The sequence below is a fragment of the Marmota marmota genome, unplaced genomic scaffold (genome assembly GCF_001458135.2).
Source record: "Marmota marmota marmota unplaced genomic scaffold, marMar, whole genome shotgun sequence".
In the NCBI taxonomy this organism is placed as follows: domain Eukaryota; kingdom Metazoa; phylum Chordata; class Mammalia; order Rodentia; family Sciuridae; genus Marmota; species Marmota marmota.
In genome coordinates, this window is record NW_026000185.1 from 23,215,296 (window position 1) to 23,237,513 (window position 22,218).

The 22,218-nt window shown below is 51.5% G+C and overlaps 1 protein-coding gene and 1 long non-coding RNA gene across 2 annotated transcripts in view; one reads left to right on the forward strand and one right to left on the reverse strand.

Moving 5' to 3' along the window:
• Positions 1-22,218, forward strand: part of Caln1 (calneuron 1) — a 237,332-nt gene that overhangs the window by 100,494 nt on the left and 114,620 nt on the right. The window contains exon 3 of the mRNA XM_015491398.2: positions 15,222-15,334. Coding sequence (XP_015346884.2) covers positions 15,222-15,334 — 113 coding nt within the window. The remainder of the gene's footprint in view (positions 1-15,221; positions 15,335-22,218) is intronic.
• On the reverse strand, positions 8,579-22,004 carry LOC125612377. The gene is made up of 3 exons (XR_007342743.1): positions 18,085-22,004; positions 14,784-17,999; positions 8,579-9,067 (listed from the first exon to the last, which is right to left on the reverse strand). It is a non-coding gene; the product is annotated as an uncharacterized LOC125612377 (long non-coding RNA).

The following is a 22,218-nucleotide window of genomic DNA, read 5'->3' on the forward strand; positions in this document are numbered from 1 at the left end:
TGGGGGGGGGGGGGCTCACAGCTCGTTGCTAGTTTGGTGTCTTCAACTTCTGATCGATCCTTTCCCCCCAAACCACCTGCTACCTGTGCGCGTTTAACAGCTGCCCTGCACTCGGCAGCCTTCATGGTGGCGTCCAGCGGAGGACCCAGGGTGGACTGTCCCTCCAGCTACCCGATTCCAGAAGTGTTTGGAAACATTCGCAGCAGTTTTCTTCAGCCTAAGTGGTTAATTGGCCATTATATCACCAGTGAGGTCGCTGTATCTGGGCTGCAGAGAGCTGCAGGGGAGTCACTGACACACTGAGTGCCACAAGGACTCACCAGTGACAGGGACATCAGCTGTCACTGGTTGGTACATTATGAACATCTGGGCCCATAGCTGACAATCATTCTCAACCTCAATTGCTAAGCTCTGACAATTATTGTGGTTCAGTTTCTTTGGGGAACTCTTGTGTCTGCAGTAAGATTTCAAAGCAAATTAATTCCCCAGTAGTTTCAGTTAAGTTTAGTTTGAGGAACCTGTGCACAGACTTCTCCTTTCAGGAAGCTTTTGCCGAGACAGGAATCAAGGTGGGGCTCCCTAAGGACTGGGGGCGGCCGGGAGAGTTCAGTCATCCATGTTTCTGTGGCACTTGTTATTGAAGTCTTTGTCCCCAACGTTGTCACTTGAGCATGGCATTTACACACCATCCTCACAATGGCACTGCTGGAGGAGAAGCAGGCCCGCGTCAAGAGGAAGCACTCCCCTGCCCTCTGACCTCTGACCTCTGAGGTCAGGAGGTCCAGATCTGGACAGAGATGAACAGAGAAAGACGGGCACCCCAGGCTGGGTTGTGCTCCTAGAGGGTGTTTTTTTCATTTCTCTCGACAAAAATTCTTTAAAGAGACCATTTAAAAGTAACGCATTCTGCATATCTCTTATGTGTCCTAAACTTTTTGAACTGTTTAATCCAATTCTGAAGTTTTAGTTTAAAAATATAAGTGAAATTGGATATTCGCAATCCGGGAAGCATAACATTTAGATTTAAGTCCAAATTTAAAACGTTGCGTCTTCAGTGAAATGGAAACATGTCAAAATGATTACCCTTCCCCTCTTGACAGCAGGGTCTCAAAGCTGACAGTCTCTGGAGTTGCTGATTTTCAGCTCTGGGTCTCGGATGCGGAAGCCATGGCTTCCTGGGCACACACCGCACCTTTCTGCTGGCTGCGCCTCCGTGTGCCCCTTGCCCAGGACCTGTGCCGAGCCAAGCACCCTTGTCCTGGGGAGTATCCTCACGTCCTCATCCCCCACCATTTCAGTTCAGAATTACCATTTCCCAAAGTCCTGCATCCTTGGCCGTCTGTCCAGTGTGTGGACACAGAGTTAGGGAGGGGCCAGAGGTGTCCTCTAACGTGTCCAGGCGGTTCCAGCCCCAGCAGCCCCACAAGCTGATCATGGCTGGAGATAGCACAGATGTACCTGTTATCATCCAGGTCTCAGCTGGATGGGGTTTGTGAGGCATATAGATTAATGGGCTGTGATTTTTTCTTTAATATATATATCTACTTTTTAAAAAAGTAATGGTAGAGCCCCAAAGAGCATTTTTCCACCCAGTTCTAATTTTGCATGAGATGATCTGGCTGGCGGTTGCATAACCTTCTATGCAGTGTGGGCTGGTGCCAAGAGACATCTTCCTTCTGGACTACTTGGGACGTCGTGGTCCGTGGCCCAGACAAGAAGCCATCAGGATTCAGCTGCCTTCCCGCCTCAGGAGAACCATTACCCGTTGTGAGTTGCTTCATGGGACACTGAGAGCATTAACGAGAAATAGCTTGCTGTTTATCACACACATCGCTTGCCTTCACAGAAGCACCCAGGACATCCAAAACCAGAGGGCCACTGATGAGAACCGCCTCTCTGTCAGGCTCAGCTATGTGACCCGTGTTGCTGTGAAGGGTTTTAATAGAGTGTCAGGAAAAATGGGCTGGGAAGTATGGTTTTGATTTTTTTTAACTTATTGGTTTAGAAGAAGGTGGAAAGAAAATAGGAAAACATCATCTCTGGGTGGTGGGTTGATTTTTAATTTCTTTTAAAATATTTCTGTGCTTTTCCATCATTCGCTATTCTACATAATTCAACAGTAAACAACACAGCGCACGAATCTTGGTCCACATTTCTGATCACTTCCTTGGGACAGACGCCAGCGAAGGAATTACTGAATCAAAGGAAATGAACATTAAAGGAGAACTTTTGATCTCTGCAGCTTTGCCAAATTAACATCCAGAAAGGCCGGGCCGGGTCTGCTCCTGTCACTCCCAGGGAGGAGGCTTAGCTAACTGCACATCCAGTCTTTTCACATAAAAATAAAATCTTTGCAGACCAGGAACGTGGAAAACGCTATCTCATTATTGCCTTAATTTGCATTTATTTTCATTTTATTGAAGTTAGTTGAACATTTCCCGTGTGGATCACATTTATACTTTCCCTTTGTGAATTATCTGCCCATATCCTCTCGTGTTTATCTTTTAATGAAGTTCTTTGTAGTTAAAGAACGTTATTCCACTGCCGTGTTCATTGCGTAGTTTTCCTAGTTTATGGCTGAATATCTAATGCCGTCTCCAGCATTTTTAACATGAAGAACGTGTTCAAAAGTCTAGGAAGTTTAACTCTTATGCATGTTTAAATTGATTTTTAGCTCAGAAAAAAAAATTTCTCTTTTTTACCTACATATTCCTCTACTTTATGTCTTTAATATTTTAGAGTCAAATATAAAATGAGGAGTGAAATTGATTTTTTTATTCCTGAATTCTTAACCTATCTTTCTAGCATTGTTTGCCAAGGGAGCTTCTTTTTCTTCTACTCAGGGATCCCTGTTTATCATCGATATCTACTGGGCCTTATTTTCTAAGGTCTTATTTTCTAGGCTGTGCCAGCTCCTATCCATTCCCACATCCATAGGTCTTTCATTATGGTGATTTTGTGATACATTTTATTGTGTTACAAAACAGCATCACTCTTCTTGATACTTTTTAAAGGTTTCTTGCCTCTTTGGTCTTCCAAATGACCTTAAAAATTATGGAAAATCTTCAAAATAGAAATTCCATGATGGTTTTTGTTGGAATTGCATTAGATGTAGCAGTTAATTGGGAAAGAATCTATATCTTTACAACAGAAGGGTTGTTTTCTTTAGAGTCCTCTTTATATCTCACTAAAGTTGTGTAGGTTTATTCATATGGGTTCTAAAGACCAAATTTTAGCTTATTCTTGTTTATTTTGTTGCTTCTTTGAGATTATAAATCAGAATTTTTTAAAATTTTTATTTTATGTGTAGATGGACACAACACAATGCCTTTATTTTTTTTATGTGGTGCTGAGGATCGAACCCGGGTCCTGCCTGTGCTAGGTGAGTGCTCTACCGCTGAGCCACAATCCCAGCCCCAGAATTTTTTTCTTTACTTAAGAAATTTTTCCTACTATTTGTTTAGTCACCACAGCTGATGATTACTGGCTTTGTGGCTGAAATCAGGATACTGGAGTCAGATCTCTGACATTGGCCAGAGCAAAGAAACCAAGTCTCTCCTGGTCCCCAGTGGCTTCCCTCACCAGGGCGTAACTCTGGGTGTGGCGCCTGCAGGCAGAAAGTGCTGGAGAAACATAAGCTGCCAGGATAAATCTGCTCTTTGGTTCTTCCTTTAGAACCCCTGTCCCTCGCAGGCTGGATCTGGGGGCTCTAGATGCCAGGCCTTCTGCTTGTTCCGCATACACACCCCCCCATCTCTGCTGGTTTGTTCTGGGTGGTGGCTCCTGCGCTGGCTGTGTCCCCAGCTCTTTGACCCCACACCTGCAGGTCTGAAAACCTTGCACTGGTCAGATCTTGGGAGCACTCTGATGACAGTGCTAGGGACAGAGCGCACGTTTTTCCCTTTTCCTTTTGCTCCCGCCCTGTTCCTGGCTGGGTCCTCTCCTGCTGCAGGCCGTGGAGTCAAGCGCTCCAGAGGCTGTTTGGTCATCCCCTCTTGTGTCTGCATCCTAAGGAGCTGTCCTTTCCTTGCCTTCCCAGGGCTCTCTCCTCCTCTGCCAGGTCAGAGGGCCTCAGGGCAAAGGCAGGGGAGCAGGGGGGAGCAGGAGAGAGCAGCTGGGGTCCCCCGGTGGGGGGGTACCTGGAGTAAGTGTGCATTCCCTGCCGAGGCGAAGCAGCCCCTCCCTCATCCTGGGCTCCCCACCAAGGAGCAGGAAGTCACCAGCCACAGAGCAAAGGTCTCCAGGCTGCCAGGGTCCTGTGCTCCCTGGAGGGGACTTCCCCAGGCTGGCAGGGACAGCAGTTGGAGCCCCTGCTGTTGCTCACAGTCCCTTACTCTCATCTGTCGGATTTTCTAAATGGTCCTGTGGACGTCAGCCGAGTGCCCAGTGCCCACCAGATTCCTTGGACTTGTGCTCTCCCCGTGTGGTGACTCTTCGCCTGCTAGGGAAAGATCATACTTTTCCTAATGTAAAGAGCATCCTTTAGGAATTGTGTACTTTCCCCAGATCTTTTGCAACATTGAGGGGGGGAGGGCGGGGGAGAGAGATATCACTGCATTTTTATTGTGTCTATTGATTTGATAACTGTTATCTTAATTTCTTTAATATTAAGTTGGACTCAGGCCCCACACTGATCTGCCCTGGGCCCGGGTAGGTCTTGCTTTTAGTGTATTTTAAATTAGATTTTCCAGCTACAGCTTTAGCATGTGAGACGTGTCAGCTGTTTTCTTTTTGTGTATTTTGGTATCAAAATTATATTGATTTTCCTGTTCTTCTTACTCCTGGAACAGTTGATTTAACATGGGGCGTCTATTTCTCAATGAAAGAGCTTGTGCAGTTTTTCCTGATTTAAGAAGCTCTTTGAATAGTTAAAAAATTTTCCAGTTTTCAAATGTAATTCTACCACTTTCTACCTTTTCTTGAATCAATACTGATGAGCCCACTAAGCCCCTAGTTTCACAAAAGTGTCAAAACTGCATTAGCTTTTGGCTTTACCACGTATTTCATGATTTTTCCTCTCTCATATTTGTTGCTGTGTAACTTTTCATGCTGTGATTTTACTTGGATCTTTCTGGACTAGAGTTGCCGGTCGCTCATGGATTTCATGGTTTGCAGAGGGGTCACCAGGCCAGTGTGCATTTCCCCTGCCTCACCCTGACCCATTATCTCGCTTACTTTAATGCCTAACTTTTCTTAAGTTTTTCAGTTTTTTTCCTTTCCCTTTTTCCTCAGTCTGTTGAAGTAATGAAATTATTTAGAGTGCTTTGGAATTTATCCCCGAGGACAACTTTGATTAATTAATTCCTACGTAATTGAGATATATAATGTTCTCACTGTCATTTTCTTTAAATTTATTATTTCACACTTGCATTCTCCAGGAGAGTGGCTTTGGCTCAGGAGTGATCTAGGGCCCTCTGCTTCAGGGTGCTATTAGGTACTGTTTTCTTGGAGTTTGCATGGGAACATGGGACCTACCAATTTCAGCTTTGGTGAATCAGTTAATGGGTGTGTGCATGTGTGTGTGAGATCTAGCGTGGTTTATATTTACGACTGCTTCGTGAATACCCCGAGGCTGTATATTGGTCTGAGACAGCACCCAGCGTAGGGCTGATAATCTAGTAATTGCAGTTGTGTTGTTTAAATTTTCATCTTGGAACACAGTCCTGCCTAATGGAAAAAGCAAAGGCTCGGAGTCCAGATCGGCTGTGGTGCCCCTGCCTGGCCTGCAGCACGTCACAGTGAGTGGTGGCTTCACTCGTCACCCTGTCCCTCTTGGCTCTAAGTGTCTGTGACTGTACGTGGGTGTCCTCAAGTGCTTGTGTTTTCCTTCCTTATGGAATCCAGGCTTCCAGTTTGTGCCCTTGGTCACCATCGTCCTCGTCCCTGATTTCCTTTCCTCTGCAGTTGGGGCTCGTTGGGGCTCCAGGTCATTCATGTGTTGCTATTTGACAGTGCCTCAGTGCCTGCTCCCTGAGGCAGCCTGTGTTCCCAGGGTCACTGTGCTCACCACACAGCGTCACTTACCACCACCCCGTTCTAAGCAGCAGAGTGGAGCGCCGTGCCGAGCAGAGGTGTACACGTGACAATGTGACAGGTCCCGTGTGCAGATTTCAGCTTCCCTGACACACAGCGATGCCGCTCTGCCGTCCCACGTCACCCTCCCTCCTTTGATCTATTTATTTAGCCTATAAATGCTGCTGGTAGGTTTGGGCTTCACAGCACCCACCCCCAAAATACGAATTAAAAGGACAAATCGGAATAGGTGGCCGTTCTGCCCACAGCACGTGGAAGCTCCCTGAGGGCAGTGTTCATCCACACCTTGCACCAATGGGCGCCCCTGGAGCTCTTTTCTCTGGTGGTCAGTCCTGTTCTGGGGCTGGTTTTCCTCCAGGTGTTCAGGTGCATCCTCTGTTGTACTAAGTCCTGTCTTTCCCCAGTTTTCACTTCTTATCATGGAGACTGCGGGTCCCAGCGCTGGCCAGGCACCAGCAGGTGTGGTGTCCCGGGGGCCTTCTCTTCCCACCTGGGTCTTAGGATGGTCAGTTGTCGGGTGAAGTGTGAGGCAGCCACGTCTGGTTTCTAGGAAGCCGTCAGAGAAGGGTGCTGCGGGACGAAGCTTTTCTCCCCTCCTTCCTTTTGCCAAAGCTCTCCATCTGATGAGAAGGGTTTCTAGTGTGCAGCCTCTCGCTCGGGGTGGATGGTGTGCAGTGCTGTGTGCAGACCCTGGTCTTTGGCTTGGGGTGGATGGTGTGCAGTGCTGTGTGCAGACCCCGGTCTCTGGCTCTAGGTGGACGGTGTACAGTGCTGTGTGCAGACCCTGGTCTCTGGCTTGGGGTGGACGGTGTGCAGTGTTGTGTGCAGCTACAGCTCTTCTGCCTTCCCTGGCAGGAGCTCCCCAGGAGTGCAGCCTGCGTGGCCACAGCTCGACTTCTTCATCCCCCTTCCTGGGGCTGTGGTCACCACACTGCTGTCTAGGTATGTCCTGGTGGATCATAGCCATCCTTGTCCTTTAGAAGACTGTGGACTTTGGTCTTTCTCTAGGTTCATGATACTTCAATGGGAAATTGAACAAAAGGAGATTATCTTCGTCCTTCTTCACCTTGAAGTCAGGATTATTCCAGGCCCATGGCACTGGAGCCCTCAGGGTGCTCGCTCCCTGATGTCTTCCAGATCCGGCTCTTAAGCCAAAGCTACTCGGTAAAGGCTGGAAAGTGCCTTGCCCTTGTTGGAGGAGCTGGGTTTGACGCCTGGTTGTGGCGTTCCCCGACAGCCCTCCTCCACGTGGAGCCTTGAGAGAAACACAGGGCTCTTTCTGCCTTGGGCGCAGAAAGAGGACATCGGCCCTGGATGCTCCTGTTGCAGGGGTGAGCAGCACAGCCTGAAATGGTTTCGCCTGTGAGCATGAACTTGTCACATTTCCTGGGAGCCAACTCTGGTGATGAGCTCCTGCTCCTCTTTGGAGTGGGTGGGGACAGAGGGCAGTCACGAGTCAGGGAGGTGATGTCACTACCCGTTGATTTCCTTGCTCTGCTTTGGCCACTGATGTTTCCCACTCTGACGTGGAGTAAGAGTCAAGTACTTCCCAAGCTCATTGTTCTTTATTTATAATACATGTAAAAACCCTGTGCTCCTGTCAGCTCCTGGAGGTGGCTGGTGACTGTGGTGTGGGCTGGGGGCTGCAGCCAGGCAGAATGGCAGGGCTGCCTGGGAGAGCTGCCTTCTCAGGGACGTGTGGGGCAAGGCAGGAGCCGTTTCTGGGCGGTCTCGAGGATCACTGAGGGGGTGATATTGCACCTGTGGAGGGAGGACACCACACCCTGCTCACCCCAGGGAAGACCAAAGATGGGGCACCTTGAACAGGGAGCTGTGAGAGAGAGCTGCTGTGCCCCATGGAACCCTGCTCGCCTGGGACACCAGCTGCCTAGGTGTCCCGGCAGCCTGTGCCCGGTCCTGCCCTCCCTTCCCTGTCCTCTGCCTTCTAGGAGTCACCCAGAGGGTCACAGACAACCACATTCTTTGTTTCACATTTTAAATGTATTTAAACAGGTGATATGATGTGCTTCCAAAATAATAAAAAATATGTATATACATAGATACACACATATATAAATATATTTAGGGGAGATTCTGTGAATAAGGCAGAGGGGAAAGTGCCAGCGGGCTGTCTCTCCGCAGGACAGCAGAATCTGTCTGATCAGATCTCAGAGCTCCAGGTTACTGGGGGCTTGCAGCTTCCTGGGGCAGGATCCGATGGTCGATTGTGCCCGTGGGTGACCCACTGTGGTCTGCACATACCACGAACTGTAATTCACCCTAGAAAGGAAGGGCATTCTTGTTTTGCAGGGAGGGGTACCGGGGATTGAACTCAGGTGCATTCGACCACTGAGCCACATCCCCAGCCCTGTTTTGTACTTTATTTAGAGGCAGGGTCTCACTAAGCTGCTTAGGGCTTCACTTTTTGAAGCTGGCTTTGAACTTGCCATCCTCCTCCCTCAGCCTCCAGAGCCGCTGGGATGACAGGCTTCACCACCTCACCCAGCAGAAAAGACATTCTTTAAGTATCTGTTTCATGTTGTATTTATTTTATTTGTAGAATAATTATTTTTTTGTTTACTTAAGCTGTACAACATGACAATATGGGATACAGACAGATAGTAGAAATGGTAATAGCACAGAGACACTGTATTTCTGTTTGTGTACTGTGGCCCCAGAAGAGCCACAGGCCATTGCAATATAGAAAGGTTACTATAAGGAAAGGAAAATGACAGACCCATCATCTCAGTTACCCTTTGTTGTAGAGCAGCTGAAATGTCCCTGTGTGGTGAGGGTCCCACATATGGCACAGCTGTATTATTGATAGCTCCAGGTGATATTCCAGATCTCTAGGCTCTTCCTGTCGGGGGCTACAACAGGATGGAGAGTGGGTGTGATGCTAAGTGAACAAGCCAGTCACAAGGACAGTGGTTGCGGATTCCACCCGGGAGGCACTGAGAGCATCGGATTCGATGGGTCCACCATGCGGCCAGCGCAATGGTTTCATTAATGAGGTTCTTGGCATAAAAGTTAGCTAGAAGAGATCGAAATAAAACACACAGACTCAGTTACCTTATTTCTATTGCCAGGTCCGAGACAGCTCCCCTCTCTGGTTCCCTCCTCTAACCGCCCAGCAGGGCAGCAAGGATTACTCAGGACTAGCAGGAGAGAGAGAGAGAGAGTGAACACGCCTGGGAGTAGCTTTTTATTGGGGAACAAGAGATTCAGGGGAGAATTCCATCCAATGAAGGTTGAGGGGGGACTGCACTCCAAGGTCAGGGTCAGTGATTGGGCCCCCGGGGTCAGTGGTCAGTCACACCCCCACACGGACGGGTTCTCTCATCAGGAAAGGGCCGGGAAAGTTCCGACACAGCCAGAACGCCTCAGACCCTTAACGGGAGCCGCCCAGAGCCGCCCAGTCACGTGTCAGAATGGCTTCCCACAGATGGGGAGGTGGTGGCGGGGGCTGGGAGGAGGGGAGGAGCTCTGCCATCACTTTGGATGTTTTGCAGCAGGAGAGAGTCCTGGAGATCACAGGTAGCCACCGTTGTGCAGCACAGCATTATGGGTATCTCTAACCCTGTTAAGTTGCACGTTGAAATGGCCCAGATGGTCAATTTCACGTCATACAGTCTTACCACAATTTTTAAAAAAACAAAAGAATTCTGTGAGAATCTCCGCACCCTAGTCCTTTGCCCTCCTGCCCAGACTGTGCCATGAATAAACCCCTGTTATTAGTTGTTTGGGGGAGGACACGCTTCCAGATATTTTGATTAAAATATTTATTTGAGAAATGATATGGATATTCTCCTTGATTGTTTTCTGGCCAGATTGTGGCACACTGTAACGCACCTCTGTACCTTGCTTTTGCACACCGTGAGAGTCGGTCTTGAAGACCTTCCACACCTTCCCATAGATCCCAAGACCTCTTACCTGGCGTTAGCTGTTGGGTACTCCCGGTGACCCCCATTCTGCCAGCAGCTCACCACCAGCCTTCCTGAATGCGTCTTCCTCCATCCTCTCCAGGGTTCCCAGCCAGCCCCACGGTCTTGCAAGATCCCAGACTCAACATGGCAGCCACGCCGTGCCTTCCCTCTGGTCCTCTCAGTCCCCGCATCTGGTCTGTCTGTGCAGCACTCTTGCCTGGCTGAGCTCTGCCTCCCCTCCTCTGCCCTGTCCTTCCCTTCCTACTGTCTTACCTCTGCCCTTCCTGGGGCAGCTTCGTCCTTCCAGTCCAGCCCGTGCAAGGTCATCAGGTCTTGGGCACACAGGGCACTGAGCCTGGGCGCTTGCACTGTCTGTGGAGGGCCAAGCCCTCAGCCTGCCCTGACTCTGGGCCTGTCTCCTCCTCCCTTCTTCACAGGACTCCTGGTCCTGCTCCCAGGCCCTCTCTGTCCCTCTTGGTGTCCTGTCCTTGCTCAGGCCACTCTCCTTGTCCCTTTATGGCTTGGTAGTGTCTTTCCTTCCTTTGAAGACTCACTGCAGAGCTGTGAGAATGAACTTGGAAGCCCATCCCTCTGCCTCGTCCTGCCTGAGCTCAGAGCCTCTAGGTCATCAAGCCACGGCCTGGTTCTGTCCTGGTAAAGGCCGGCCGAGCTGTGCCTTCTGCCCCTCTGTTGCCCCAGGAAGTCACCTGCTCACCGGCCCTTTGCAGGCGTGGCTGGGGCTTGGTGATTGGAACGGAGGCTCACATGCATTTTCTTCACCGCACATGCCCTGGCTGCCCCTTTCTGTCCCCCCTTTCCGTGTATTCTTTCCTTCCTTGTATTTTGCAGTGGTTTTATGATGGTTCTACCTCCTGGTAAGACGTTGCAGCTGGCTGGTCTTAATGAGCGCTGTGCAGTCCCGGCCCTCCTGCGGCTTCCTGCCCTAGTTCAAGTTCGTCCCTGTGACTCGGGGAGCAGTGGGAAGCAGGAGACGCAGTCCTCAGCAGCAGCTCCCTGCACTTCTTGCTAAGTGGATCATGACATTTGCAAGCTGGGGAGGGAGAAGGAGGCTGGGTAGGAGTGAGTTCCCTGTTTTCTGCAGTGACCTTCTTGTTCAGGTGCATAAAACAATTTAACCCAATATTTTTTTTTTTTTTGCAATTAGGATCTGGGAGAGGCTCAGGTTGTCTTTGGGAGCACAGGATTTGGTGAGGATGGTGTCCTCTGACCCGCTGGGCTTGCGCAGGCCTCCCTTATCAGACAGGTCTTCTGTGGGGACTGGGCCCCGTGGGAATGGGCCGTCTGTGGAGAATGCTGAGACCCTGCAAGTGGCAGTTGGGGCAGTGTGTGGCTTTTAGCAGTCGTCATTCGCATTAAAATTCCTGAAGGCCTTTCCCCTAATTTCCCAGACCAACGTGCCATCCAGAGAAGACCCACGGCATGTGCTTGAGGCAGCTTCCAATCCAGAGCTTCTCAGTCCCTTCTCCTCCTGCTCCTCCTCCTAGCAGCCAACCCACAAGAGCTTTTAGATCTCGTGTCTCTCTGGGTGCCCTACTCACGGGGAATGGTAATGGCACAGAGACACTGTATTTCTGCTTGTGTACTGTGGCCCCCGAAGAGCCACAGGCCATTGCAATACAAGAATATTTGCCCCTTAAGAATCCACTTTGCCCATATCGGGGCTGCTACGTTCTCTGTTGAGTGTGCACACTCTGGTCAGAGACCTTTGGCCATCCAACCCCAGCTGTGCCTAATGGAGGTGACTTGGGGTGAGCAGAGGGCTGGTGTCCATATGTGACTGTGCCTGTCTGAGGCTTGGAGTCACCTGGATCACCTGGAAGATGTCGAATGCCTAGAAAGTGGCCCAATCCTTCCCTGTCTTCCCTTTTTAAAGTACGGGTGACTCTTTGGACAAACGTCCTGTTCTGCATTCAAGGTAATCTTCACTTCCTCCTTAAGGAGGGCGGTTATTAGATTCAGAGGCACAGCGATTTACAGCCGTGGGTAGGACGGCCTGTTGCTAACCAGAACAGGCGGCCAGGACACATGGTGCCCTCCCTGCCTCTGCAGGTGGCCAGCGGGGCTCCGTTTAGTGAGGATTTGCTCATCTGAATGGCAAGACGACCGCTCTTGGCTGCTTGACTTTGCTCTCATGCTTACCAGGGAGGGTGAAATTCTGGATCCCTGCCTCCTGCTGAGTGTGAGGGAGAAATTGATTTCCTCACAGTAGTTCATCGACTGTCCCGCCCCATTTGGTAGCTTAATCTTTCCTTACCCACTCACTTGCCACGCCTCCCTGATTCACTCCAAAGTTGTATCCGCACTGGGATCTGTTTCTGGACTATTTGTTCTGAATTATTGACATCTCGGTGATGACGTCTGCCTGGATTTTGGAGATAGGGTTTGAATGACTGTCCTCGGAGGCAGACGCACTCTGAGAGCGGATTGACTGATGGGCCTGCATTGTGGCAGACTCCTGTGTGCAGACACCCGGGCTGTCTCTGCTGGCCAAGAAAATGTTGTGATGGGCTCCTGGAGGAGGTGCCCTCTCTAGCAGTTCCAAGGGTGCAGAATGCCACCCTGACGATTTACCAAGGCACCGACAGTGCCCTGAAAGCTCAGTTTTGTCTGTGAAGTCAATTAATTCCACCTTTTGGGTAGTACCAGACATACCATGAAGTATCCAAGAAATGCTGAATTGCAAAGGGAAACCCAGCAAGAGACAGCACATCCTCTCTGCACTGCACAAGTACATCCCGAGTGCTGGGTACAGTGTGGACTATACAGAGACGCTGCAGACCCGGTCCCTGACCTTGCAGAACTCCCAGTCCAGGTGGGAGACAGGTGTGCAGGTCAGGGGATGGGATGTAAGGTGCATGTAGTTAGTAGGAGGTGCAGAAGAATGTTTGACCAACTCTGCCAAAAGACCAGGAAAGGTCAGAAATAAAAAAAAGGAGAACACAACGTGTCATCTCTGTCCTTGAGCACAGATGGTGCTCCCCAGACGGGGAGGGCACCCAGGGGGAAAGAAAGGGTGCCGAAGAGGGAGGGAGGCGGGAACATGGTGGGGCCTCTGGGTATTGGCAAACATGCTCTTATGGCTTGGATGTGAGGTGTACCTAGGAGCTCCTGTATTAATTCAGGACTTGGAAATGACTGGATTATGAGGGCTGTGTGGATCCATCCTAGTTTGAATGGACTTACAGTGTGGTAACTATAGGCAGGTGGGGTGAGGCCAGAGGACAGAGGGTCACTGGGTGGGTCCTGGAAGGTGTGTCTTCTCAGTGTCCCTTTCTCCCCGCCCCCCTCTGCTTTCTGATCCCACCATGAACTGAGCAGCTGTCCTCTGCTGGGCCCTTCTGCCATGATATTCTACCTTACCTCGGGCAATGGAGTCGGCCTGAGACCTCTGAAACTGTGGAGCCCCAAATATACTTTCTCTCCTCTAAGTTGTTCTTGTTGGGAATTTTAGTCACAGTGACACAAAAACTAAGTAAAACAGATGCCACTGAAGTTTATGGAGCATGATCGGATTTGCTTTGTGGGGAGGTGATCTCAGCACTGTATGGAAGAGAGCTTGAGGTGAGAGTGTGTGGAGAAGGCCATTCCACTGGTCATGTGACATTCATAACTCGCGGTATTGACCCTTAGACTTGTTGTCTCTCCATGGTTGTCAGAAAGGGAACCAGCCATTGGAATATGAGGCAGATGGGGCAGTTACAGGTAGTCAAGAGGTGAGACTTGGTGGTTAAACTTATGTTGGGTGACAAGGTGAAGATGACACTTCTATCAGGTACAGCTGTGGAACTTGAGGTCCGGGGAGGAGCATGTGTGAGGTGTGGCCATGTTAACTAGGAGGTACTGGTTCTGGGTGGGCTTTTTGGTGGAAATACAGTTGTGCATTGGTTAATGCCAGGAATACACTCTGAGATATATATCAGTACCCTGTAGAGTGTACTTATGCAAACCTAGAAGGTATATCTGAGAGCCTGACATGGTGGCCTTGTGCATCTGGACCCGATTAAACTCTCACTCTTAATACGATAGAACAGTTTCATTGACAAATTTGTCACTAATGCTTCTCAATTTGCTTATTTCTATCTTGTTAGTTGGCTTCACATGGCCGTGATCAAAAGACCTGACAAGACCAACTCAGAGGAGGAAACATTTCTTTTGGGCTCACAGTTTCAAAGGTTTGGTCCATGGTCCTCCAACTCCATTGCTTTGGGCCTTCGGTGGGCAGAACATCATGGTGGAGGGGTGAGGTGGAGGAAAGCAGCTCAGTTCATGGCAGCTGGGAAGCAGAGTGACAGAGAGGAGCCAGGGATGAGATGCTGTCTCTGAGGACACTGCCCCAGAGACTCACCTGCTCCAGCCACGCCCCACCCACCTACAGGTACCACCTGGTTGTCTGCACCAGTTGTTAACCCATCAAGTGTCAGTCTATCCACCAGCGAGGCTACAGCTCTCATAATCCCATCCTCTCACCTTGGAACATTCCTGCATTGCCTAACGCAGTGCTTTGGCAGGACACGAAAGAGCCAAACAACAACTATCAGCTACTGTACAATAGGCTATAGGGTGTGTGTGTGTGTGTGTGTGTGTGTGTATGTGTATGAGTGGGCATGTGTGAATTACAGCCTGCTGCTTCTAAGGCCACGACACAAAAAAACAACTTGAAATTAATCCAATCACGAGAGAAAAACGATGCAAGCAGGAGGTGTGAACACGAGGTGTGAGGCTGCTTCTGCACAAGCGGCCCCCTGCTCTTCACTTTCAAGTAAAGGAAAGGGGTGGGCAGCCCACACGCACCAGAGCACTCACCTGTTACCGCTGTCAAGCAGTCTGTACTGGACATGGGCATGACCGGCAGTGCAGTGCATGGTGTGTCTGCACCAGCGTCTGCACAGATGTGCTGATGGTGCATTGGGCTGGGACACTGCAAGGATGGCTGTGTCACCAGGCGATAGGAACTTTTCACTTCCTTGATAATCCCTTGTGTGTGCCTCGCTGACCAACGCAATGTTCGGGGGCATGTGGCTATACTAGGGTTAGGAATGTGGGTAGTAGATATGCCAGCAATGCTGGTTTCTCCTGGTACTGGGGTGTTGTAAGGACGTTGGACAATTTCCAGCAGTGCCCCCAGCTCTTGTTCACTTCCTGAGGTCAGGCCAAAGTGAAGAGGGTGGAGGTGTTTACTGCTGGGTGCGGGAGGTCAAGTTCAGCCACTTTTCCACTTACAGCCGTGTCTCTTTCTTTCAGGAGATGGCCAGGTGGATTTTGATGAATTCATGACAATTCTTGGGCCCAAACTGGTGTCTTCAGAAGGTCGTGATGGTTTTCTTGGAAACACAATAGATAGCATATTCTGGCAGGTAAGAACATTTTTTTAAAGGTTAAATTTGACAGAAATGTGTGTCTGGAACTGACTTAGTCTGAGATCTTGAGCTTCTGTGCAGCACACGAGCTCTCTTCTGAGAACGGGTGACGTGCCTCAGTTAAGGTCCATGCTGCATCCTCTGATTGAGGAATGGGAACTCCACTCATTTGAGGTTCAGAGGGGTAGGACATCTCCCCTCTTGATAGCAAGACTTTTGCCTTGGGGAGAAAGGAGATTCCTCCACTTCTGATTTTTTTTCCTGGAGACATTTAAAAAGATACCTTGATCTCTGACCCAGTTCTGTCCTTGACCCTGGTTCCAGGAGGTCCTTGCTGAGGGCCTGGCGTGGTGGCCTTGTGCATCTGGACCCTATCACACTCTCACTCTTAATATGACAGAACAGTTTCATTGACAATTTTGTCTCTGATGCTTCTCAGTTTGCTTATTTCTATCTTGTAAAATCGCTTAGGAGACTCCTCATATCTACATTCTAATTAGAGTTCTACGAAATGATTTTCACATTAGTTCTCTAATTTTGAAATGTAAATATTATTTTGTGAAATTTGGGAAATGGTTTGTAATCATTATTTTAATAATTTGAGTCAAATAAATTGTCAAGTTAAATTGAATTACTGGTTAGGCACGTAAAACACTGTTCAAACACAGTACGGTTTCTTTAATTTCTTGATATGACTTTTCCTCTGCACCAGGGCTATTTCTGTGACCTAGTAAGGGTTCCAGGTGACAAGTCTCTCTTGTCTTATTCTGTCACTCAACTTGCATTTAACCAACAAGTATTGACTAAGAGCTTGTTGTAAACCCGGAAGGCTCATCAGTCATTGTGAGTTTTACAAAAAGCATTCAAGACCAAGTCCTGGCCATTTAAGAGTTTGGCGGAAGGAATGCAATTCAGAGAGAAAACAAGGGAGTAGTGAATGGGTGTGGTGGTCACCAGACTGTACTGTCCTTGAAGCCAGGACTTCACGTCAGAACCCCTTGGCCTGGCCCATGGCCCACAGGGGCCCTCGGTGGTGGAGTGAACAGAGAGGTTCCAGAAGGCAGGGAGGCATGGTCTTGGGGGCACAGAGGAGGCTTTGCAAAATGGCGGCACTTGCTTTGTTCCTTGAAGTACCAGGAAGCTCTCGGGAACCCCACTTGCCAGATGGTGAGAAGCATGGATGACGGCAGGTACGGTTGCAGGCCTGCTCCCTGAGTGTCAGAAGGGGGGTGCAGTGAGGATGGGGTGATTTAGGCCCTGTGGGCAGAATGGACAGGGGCCTGAGGGGAGCCAAGGGGGGACGCTGCCACAAATCTCCCAACTCACTCTTACAAACAGGGCCACAGACACGCCTTCGCAGAGGAGGATTTTAGATTGGACATGCAGAGTGGGAGGGGTGGACAGCCCTTAGGGTCTGGAGCATCAGGAGGCTGCGCTGGAGACCCAGAGGTGGGATTCCTGAGAGCCACTGGATGAGCTCTCCAAGGGAAGCCATGTGGCAGGGGACAAGCAGAGACAAGGCCAGGTCCCAGGGGAGGTCCTGTGGCAGCAGGGGCACAGCGCTGGTGCACACTGATATTAGGTTCTCACTGGGGTCAGGAATCTCCCTGGGACCCCACTCCATGTGACAAGAGTATTCCTCTGCTCTCATAGCCCCCCAGTTATGCCGTGACAGTTGGAAGGACAGAGAGTACTGGAAGGGAGCAGAGAGAGATGATGGAGACCTCGCTCCCCTGGCCGTCTCCCAGCCCAGGCGGGTCCACTCCTCAAGGGCACCTTCCCTTCCTGACGTCCCTCTCTGTTCGCCCCCAGGGCTTCCTACTGTGGCCACCCCCAGGGCCACTCTGATCTACAAGAATGCTCCAAGGCCCTGAGTGCTCGTCCTGGCCGCACACTGAGAGGAAGGAGCCCTAACCTTCTCCCTCACACGGCTCACTTCTTGCTCACTTCTTCCAGGGTCTCCACGGAGTGCCCCCAGGGCAAGTGTCCCTCTCATACTGTGCTGATGGCCTCTGGCATGACTGGGACACATTATCGTGCTCACAGACACTCTGTGTATCTATTTTACCAAAGACCCTTGTCCTGGCCCAGGGTGGCAAGATGGGGCATAGGAAAGAGCAGAGGAAGACATTCCAGTCTGAACATGACAGTGAGGCCAGAGAGGCTGCACAGAGCTGCTCTCTCCCGCTGTGCTCACAGGCTCAGAGCTTACGGCTCAGCAAGCAGGAGCAGGAGCGGCTCAGTCCTCAGTGCTCAGCCTCCCCTGCCTCCCCTGCCGCCTGCCCACGCAGAGGCAGGAAGCAGTTTGCAGAACATCCTGAGCCCCCAGTCTTCCTGGGAGAGGCTCACGCCCCTGGGGCTTGGGGGGTTTCCTGGTTTAAACCAAAGCTGTGTGTGTGTGCATGTCTGCACGTGTGTGCACCTGCACGGGTGTGCGTCTGCACATGTGTGTGTGCCTACACTTGTGCGCCTGCTTTGCCACAGTGGCTGAAGGTAAGGGGTGCAGGGAGAGGAGCAGATGGTCAGCTTTGTGCCCATGGTGCCCAGGCAGGGATGCTGATCAGGAGGAGCTGGTGCTCTAAAAGGTCCATCCTGCGTAGGAGGCTCCACCAGGCTTCCCGCCAGAGACAGGTTGCCATGGAAACAGATACACGTTGCTTACCTGGAAGGGAATAACTGTGGTTTATGGGTGCGTTAATAATGTATCACACCAAAGTCTAGAGACAGAGACAACCGTAAAGATTTACTGTGCCACGTGGAGTCTGTGGGCCGGGAACTGGAAGGTGCCGTCGCTGGGTGGCTCTGGCTCAGGGGCTCCTCAGAGGGTGCTGTCCAGGTATGGGCTGGTGCTGCAGCCATTGGAAGGTTTGGCTGCTCCTGGAGGATGCACTTGGAGCTGGCTCGCTGGCATGGCTGGCAAAGGGGTGCCAGCTCTTGACAGAGGCTTCCCGTACCCGCAGGGGCCCCTCCACAGTGCTGCCTACCCATCCCCCTGACCTGGCAGCTTCCCCCGAAGCAGAAGCTGCAGCAACTTTTATGACCTGACTTTGGAAGTTAACTCTGTCATTTCTGCAGTGTCCTTTGGTACACAGGCCCTGCCCGTCCAGGGTGAAGGGCCTGGAGGCAGGAACATTGGGGCCTTGTGGAGACTCTACCAGAGAGGGCTCAGCTCCCATAACTGGGCTTCTTCAACCTGGTGTTGCTGCCTTGAACCTTGGTTTGCCTCAGGCTTTGAGGAAGCCTGAGGTCAGGGCTGTTCTCTGGGTCACTGTGGAGTGGCTCTCCCAGGCAGAGGCTCATCTTCCTAATCAAATCTGTTCTGTGCTCTTTCCTTACAGCATTCTAGCTTTCACTGTCAGGGGTAAAATAAAATCAAATGGAATCTGCTAAAACAACTATTTATCGCTTAGCGCTAATCCCGAAATTATGAGCTCCCGGCTCTCTGCAGGAAATTGGTGTCCGTGAAGGTGGAATTTAACTGGCTACAAATACAGCTGCTTCCCAAGGAAGAGGCCCCCGTGATGTGGCCCTGAGCATCCGGCATGCAGCCCCCTGGGGGAGGCTCACCGAGTTCCCACACCCAGCTCGAGAGCCTCTGTGACTCTGTGTTTGCACTAGCCTCTCGTCGGGTCTCCATGTCTGCTGGTTCTGCCAGTGGTCCTCTTGGAAGGGAGGTGTGAACTGTTTGAAGTTGGCTGGGTCCTGGTGTGTGGCAATGACGGAGAGGAGGGAAGGAAGAGCTGGGGGCCCACTCGGGTGGGTCTGGCCTTCGGCTTGGTGCTGCAGGTCCACGGTGGTGGCTAAGTGCTGCTCTGCCATCCCTCTGAGCCACACGCCAGAGCCCAGTTAGGTCCCAGAATGAGTCTGAGGGGACGGTGGAGGCCCCAGAGGCCCAGGAGCGAGGCCCCACCGTGTCATACACCACCTGCAAGGAGCCTTTCTTCTCCCTCGGCCAGGACAGCTGCGCAGCTGGGGCCAGGACAAGCTGAGCAGCCTGGGAGGTGAGGCAGTGCTGCCCACAGGGCCTGGTGCTCCTAGTAAACTCCTCTCCCTCCCAGGGCAGGGGAGTGGGCCTGGGCCGGCCTGTGTGTGTGCCCTGGCTGGGGCTGCCCTGGGGCCCAGGCAGGGGGTGCCCTGAGGCCCAGGCAAGGGAGACTCTGTGGGAGTGTGGGCCGGGCTCCCACTCTCAAGGCCCCAGTCAGCCACCTCACCAGCGTTTGCTGGTGTCGGGTTTCTGTTTTGAGAAATGAAACACATGCAGTCTGTCAGCAGACAGAGCTGCCTCTGGACTGCCCAGGGGGTGGGAATGCGTGAGGGGGACAGGATGTCCAGGGTGCCTGCTGCTTAGCTGTAGGGGGACAGGATGTCCAGGGTGCCTGATGTGCTCAGGCGATGTTCTGCAGAGCTCCCGGGGTCAGGGAGCAGCATGCAAGCCGGTCGTTGCCACAGAGTGATGTGCGCGGTCACCACCCAGCCCTGGTCCAGGTCTAGGCCGTTTGCCCACCACCTTGCTATGGCCCTGGTGGTCCTCCCTCAAGCTCCGCAACCTCCTCTGTGGGAGATGCACAGGTGAGGCAAACACCTGCCCGAGCTCCCCCCACTTGGCCTCCTCCCCACCCAAGTCTTGCCCTTGCCTGCCTCCTGCCTCCCTGGCCATCCTCCTCTGGTTTGGTCCTGACTGAGTCCTCCCCAGCCCAGGGCCATCGTCCACCTGGGGCACTGGCAAGCTGGCTCTGCTGTTGTGCTGAGGTGGGCAGAGAGCATCGTGGCCTTGTGACTCGGCAGCTCACGGTGCTTTGTGCCCCATGGTCGTGACATGGGAGAGGGCACCCACGTCGCGGCAGGCCCAGGGGATCCCAGATCCGTGGTGCCTTTAAAGACTGGGAGGAAAGACAGCGAGATGCGGGGCGACTCCATGGTGGGAAGACCTGCAGAGGATCCCCGTATTTTCTAAATACCAACAGTGGGCATATGTCTCTCCTTGATTGGGAAGAGAAGGGAGTCGCTGGTGAGCCAGGTGTCTGAGAATCCCTTCACCTGTGAGATGGACCACCCAACGCTGGCAAACCTCGCAGGGAAAAGCCAACAGAAGTGTTTGATCACTTGCTCATGTGACGCCCTGGAGCCAGGGCCCAGACCTAGGAAATGCCTTTGTCAGTATCAGGACAGCTGGCAGGCTGGTGGCAGGTCTCTGCACACGTCTCCCCTGGCACCCGCAGGGTGGCTCCCCCAGTATTGTCAGTGTGCCACTCTCTGGAGTAGTGGATCCCAGCTGCTACTCTCCCTGGCGCCATCCTGGGGGGACCTAAACGGTGTTCAGCGGTGATGCCTATCACGGGTCTGCTGGGCGGACCGCACTCCGAATCCCCGAGTGATTGTACTGGGTGTGCGATGGAGAAAGGGAGGCGTCCGGTCAGGAGCAGCTCCCCAGTGCTTTCCTGGACCGTCCTCAGACCCACAGTGCCAGGCGCCCTGCCAGCTGGTTTCCATGACCCCCAGGTGACTGCCGCTCACACTAGGGTGAGAACCCCTGAGTTACCGGATTTGAAGGAGCCTGAGGTGTGGGGAGGGCAGCAAGCCAGGTTCACAGCCGTGACGGGGACCTCAGTTGCCCTCTGTGACGCAGACGTCGGTTCCCCTGTGACGCAGACTTCGGTTTCCCTCTGGGTTTGGTATTTGGGGTTTTCTGTTGTCCATAGCCATGAGTATAACTGGTTTTACTCCATGTGACACTGCAGTTTCAAACGGTTTTTTTAAGGTAAAGAGGTTTTGTATCAGCAGGTGGTTAATTTCTAAGCAGGAAGGGCTAGGATGGGGATGAGAACTGGCCCCTTCACTGGGCCCTGCCCTCCAGGCCACACATGGCAGCCAAGCTTTGGTGGTTGCAGGAGGCCCTGTGGCCAGTTAACCCAGACAGCCATGGCTGGCTGGGTGACCAGGCCACCACCAATGGTGTCGCTGTCTTCGGATCACCTCTGTCATCACCATCGGATCAGCAGCTGCCTCCATTGGCTGGAGGCTTAAGATCCTGATTCATGAGTTCATAAATCTTTGCTCCAATAAACTGTGCTACGTTTGATTGATCCAAGGAATTAACTAGCAGAGATGACTTCCTGAGCATGAAAGCCGAGAGAGGATCATAAATAAAACTCTTCACTGAAAATTATACAATGTTCTGAAAGCTACTTGGTGATACTTAGCCACACCTGTTGCCTGTTTAAATCCTACAGTTAAAATCAATGCCGTGTCCAGGAATCTGAGAGATCCAGAAAAACACAGCTCTAAAGGTGGGATACTGTATGATTATTTAAAATAACATTCTCATGTTATAGTTGGTGGAAGAGGCCAAAATAGAGGTTGGATTTGTAGTGTAATTGCCTGGCCATTTGTGGTGGGGGGACTTGGACCAGGAAGCAGACTCAGGTCCCCGCAGGTAGAGGAAGATGAAGATGCAGTTAGGGTAGCAGACAAGCTGAGGAGGCTCGAGCCTCAGCTCCAGCCTCCACAGTTCATTTAGCCTCTTTTTACATACAATCTGAACCAGAAGGCACCCTACCCCCAGGGTCATCAGTGGACGCTTGTTTACAGGCACCATTCAGGACCTCAGGTTCCTACCTAGAATCCCAGTGTGTGTGACCTTGGTTACACACTGCCTAGGACTCACAGCCCTGGCTACACCCTAAAAACAAACCCTAAAACACACAACGTAGCCCACGGAAAGCCTGGGCCAGGGGCCTGGCTGTGGCATTCTGGGCCTGCGGCTCCGTGTCTGTCACTATTCCCGTGTGTCCATCTGTTGTACTTCACTTTACATGCACTTGTCTTCACCTATCCTGTACCTGTTATGTTCACCAAGAGGAAAACGAGATGGAGTAGACAGC